The following is a 3,868-nucleotide window of genomic DNA, read 5'->3' as shown; positions in this document are numbered from 1 at the left end:
GAAAAGGGGGGAAACAGCAGAAAAAAGGGTCTCAAGGGTTGTTCCTCGAGCTCTGCTGCGTTCCCACTTCCCCCACAGGCCCATGGACATCCTGCAAGAACCCCCCAGGAAAATTTCAATCCTAAACCCCAACAACTCGTCTCCTTCCCTCTCTGCTTTTACATGGGGTGCTCCCTCGTGGGTCCTGGTGAGATTTGGGGTGCAGATGGGAACGGACCGTGCCTGCCTGTCCCGGGCAGCGCTCACACAGAGGCTCCGTGCGGGAAGAATGGGCGAGCTCGGCCCCACGTGACGGGAACCCTCCGGGCCATGAATGGGGGGAGATGCTCCATTCATAAATGCAGGGTCCTGCCGCAGCCGCGCAGGCGTTTGGCGCCGGCTCTGCTGGGAATCCCCAGCCCGCTGGAGCTGCTCCTCCCTCTGCCAGCAAATCCCCTTAACTCTTTTGGTCGTGGTCGTTTGGGCTCCTGCTGCCTGACGGAGCTTAGGGAATGCCCGTGCTGGAATTGCTGCCCGGGATGCCTGAGTGGCCCTCAGGCAGAGCTGGCAGTGATGCTCGTGGCACAGGGGGTTAAGAGTTGTCGCCTGCATTGCCCAGCTTGGCTCCTCAGGGATTTGTTCTGCTAAAATGGACAGAGCTCTTGAAAGTGGAGAGGATTTTCCTATCATCCCACAACCCCCTCCCTAGCCTGGGTCTTTCTGACTTGCATTGTGATGACCGCTGTGGTGATCCTGGGAGGGATAAGAGGGGGTCCTGGGAAGGGTGGGAGAAGCTCCCAGCAGTGATAATCCCGGGCCAAATGGCTGCTTAATTAATTATTGGAGGTGATTAAATGGCTTGAACTGAGGTGAGCTGCAGTGAGGGGGCTGGCAGTGCCAGCTTCCAGCCTCCTGGCTTTACTGTGGGTCCTGCCATGACTGTGCTTGTGCGAAGCCTCGAGATCCTTTTGTATTTTTAAAATGATGTTTCGGAGGTGCAGGAGCAGCTCTTGCTTCCCAGCACGGGGCTGGGTGGGAGAAGGGAGTTGTTTTGCAGCGCTGACAGCCAATATTTTGTTGAAATTTGTGTCTGAGCTGTCTCTGCTGGCCCTTAAACCAGTGAGCCCCACTCAGCCGGGTGTCTGAGCTCACTGAATGCTCTGTGTTATCAAACAGGGCTCCAGACATTTTAGGGAGATGAAGGTGCCTGGTTGAGCTTGATCCTCACTGTCTATCCCCTCACAAGGGACAGGCACAGGGGAATGTTGGCAGCCCTTGTGCCACAGGAGGTGTTTGCTGGGCTGGGGCTTGTCGTGTGCCCAGTGGACACCCCCAGCTTTGTGCTCACCCCCATCCTTCTCCCCCAGAGCAAGCTCCACATGGAGGGTTTCCGCAGCCTGAAGGAGGGCGAGGCTGTCGAGTTCACCTTCAAGAAGTCATCCAAAGGTTTGGAGTCCATCCGGGTGACCGGCCCGGGGGGCGTCTTCTGCATCGGCAGCGAGAGGAGGCCCAAGGGCAAGAGCCTCCAGAAACGCAGATCCAAAGGAGACCGGTAAGGGCTGAGCCAGGGCTGAGCCCGGGCAGGATCAGGAGCTGCCTGGGTACCCTGGGGATGGGCACGAGTCCGGTGGGGTGGGCAGCGACCCTTCCTCTGGGAAAGCAGCTTCCTTTGGCAGCTAATGAGTGGCAGATGCAGCTCGGTGGGGAAAGGGCAGGGAAGCAGCAGGGAAGGGCAGAGGTCAGGGACACCCCGGGCGGCCGCTCCCCTCGGCTCAGGGAGCCGTGCTGGGCAGGGGTAATTTTCTCCAAGAGCAACCCTTCCTTGTGGGAAGGAAATAGCCCGGACGTCCTGGCAGCGTCTCCCACGGTGAGGCTGCGAGCCCTGGGGCGAGTTTCTGGCCAGCTCTTCATCTCCCCCTCTCCTCTCCCATCCTCTCCATCTCGGCTTCCTGGAGATGCCTCATCCCAGTTTTCCCAGTGGATGCTGTCTGCCCCACTCTGCTGTTCTCATAAACTAATCAGAAAGGAACTGGGAAGGAAAAGGCAAGAGGAAAGGGCTGTGGCCATCCTACAAGGATGCAGGATGTGATATGGACACAGTGTAGTTCCCTCTGCCCACACGCCTCTGGTGTGAAGGTGGCACCCGTGGGATGGGGGCTGGAAGGTACAGAAGAAGCCACCTTTTGGGTTGTCCCTACACTGATGGCCATGGTCCCTGCAAGTTCTGAGAGCTGTGTAACCCTGGGAGCGGGGTCTGGAGACACAGGAGCCAGAATCCTGATGGAGCCAGAGGGGTGGAAGCCCCCGACGTGCCGATTTTTGTCCCCCGTGTGTGGTTCTGGTGCAGGGGTTTGCTGCCATCTCCTGGGTACCAGCAGCACCACTGAGCCCAAACTGGCCCTGCTGGAGCTGGGGCTCTGCAGGGACCAACCCCAGGGCCACCATCAGCCCCAAAGAGCCGAGCCCACATCCCTGCAGCAGCCGGGCTGTTCAAAGCCCAGCTCTGGCTGTGAAGCCAGATCGGTCCCGGGCACGGCCATGGCACATCCCACCTCATTTCTCCTCCTGGAATCTCTCCCCTCACACAGATGCTACAACTGCGGCGGGCTGGACCACCACGCCAAGGAGTGCAAGCTCCCACCACAGCCCAAGAAGTGCCACTTCTGCCAGAGCATCAGCCACATGGTCGCCAACTGCCCCGCGAAAGCACAGCAGTCCCCCAGCTCCCAGGGGAAACCTGCCTACTTCCGAGAGGAGGAGGACATGCACAGCTCGGCCCTCCTCCCCGAGACCCGGGAATGATGGTGGGTGGCAGGGAGAGGGGGGATTCCACCGGGATGAAAAGGCTTTGGCAAGGCAACGGGCAGCTGTGGGGGCTCAGAGGAGGGAGGGCAGGGTGAAGGACTGGGGAGGGCAGGCAGCGGGGACCCGGTGTCCCTGCACAGATATTTTCCCCCTGTTCCCAGGCTGGGAAAAGCCCTACTTTAATCAGGATGGCTTGTTTCAAAAATAGGGGGAGGCATCACCCAACATACCCCTTCCAGCTAAAAAAACCCGAACATATTTGATCCATCTTTATTCTTTTCCTAAATTAAGCCAGGCAGCAGTGTCTCGGGGAGGAGGAGCAGAGGAGCCACATCACAGGGAGGAGCTCATGGCTGCTTGTTCTCCTGAGCTTCAAACAGGCTCTGGCACAGCTTGGATGAGCTGCAGGGGACCCACTCCTGCTCCTGCCCTGCCCCAGGGAGGGAGGCTGAGGGGAAAGGCTGGCTGTGGAGTGCCAGGGAGATGCCCATGGGCCGGTCCCATGGGTCCCTCTGCTCCTCGTGGCTTCTCACTCCCAGGGCAGTGTGAGGATTCACAGCTTTTCCATGGTTGCTCAACTGCTGACAGCAGCAGAGCCCAGATTTGGGCTCAGCCCGGGAGGAAATGGATCATCCCTCAGGGTCAGACCAACACCACCTGCTCATGGGCTGTGAGCTGCGGCCGGGGGGAGACCAAGTCAAAAGAAAACCACTTGTTTTTCCCCCAGTCCCTCCCAAGTGCCAGCCCAGAGAGCATAAGGTGTTTCATGCAGCCAGCTCTTCCCCTCTAAGGCTTCTCCCTGCCCCTGGAACACGGAGCTGGGGAGTGGGAGGGCTTCATGGAGCAGGAACACTCTTTGTTAAGCCTTGGGCACCGGACACGGGGCAGGACCAGATCCCGGGAATGTTGCTGGCAGCATTTCCTTTGGAAAACCCACGTACACATCCCACCCAGGGCTCACATAGATCCAGCCACGGCCTGCTCCAGACACCAGATTGGATCTTCCCACGGGCTCTGGATCAAACCCACACAGGACAAACACACACCTCTGCTCCTCCTGCCCATCCCACACTCCAAAAACCAA

At 59.0% G+C, this 3,868-nt stretch overlaps 1 protein-coding gene across 1 annotated transcript; it reads left to right on the top strand.

Moving 5' to 3' along the window:
* The first annotated feature begins 1,241 nt into the window (after positions 1-1,241).
* Positions 1,242-2,781, top strand: LIN28A (lin-28 homolog A). The gene is made up of 2 exons (XM_029963031.1): positions 1,242-1,531; positions 2,568-2,781. The coding sequence occupies exons 1-2, from the start codon at positions 1,242-1,244 to the stop codon at positions 2,779-2,781; spliced, it is 504 nt and encodes a 167-aa protein (XP_029818891.1).
* The last annotated feature ends 1,087 nt before the right edge of the window (positions 2,782-3,868 follow it).

The sequence above is a fragment of the Manacus vitellinus genome, unplaced genomic scaffold, assembly GCF_001715985.3.
Source record: "Manacus vitellinus isolate BGI_N305 unplaced genomic scaffold, ASM171598v3 scaffold_52_pilon, whole genome shotgun sequence".
Taxonomy (NCBI): domain Eukaryota; kingdom Metazoa; phylum Chordata; class Aves; order Passeriformes; family Pipridae; genus Manacus; species Manacus vitellinus.
Note: the sequence above shows the minus strand (reverse complement) of the source record. Positions and strands in the feature narration are given on the sequence as shown.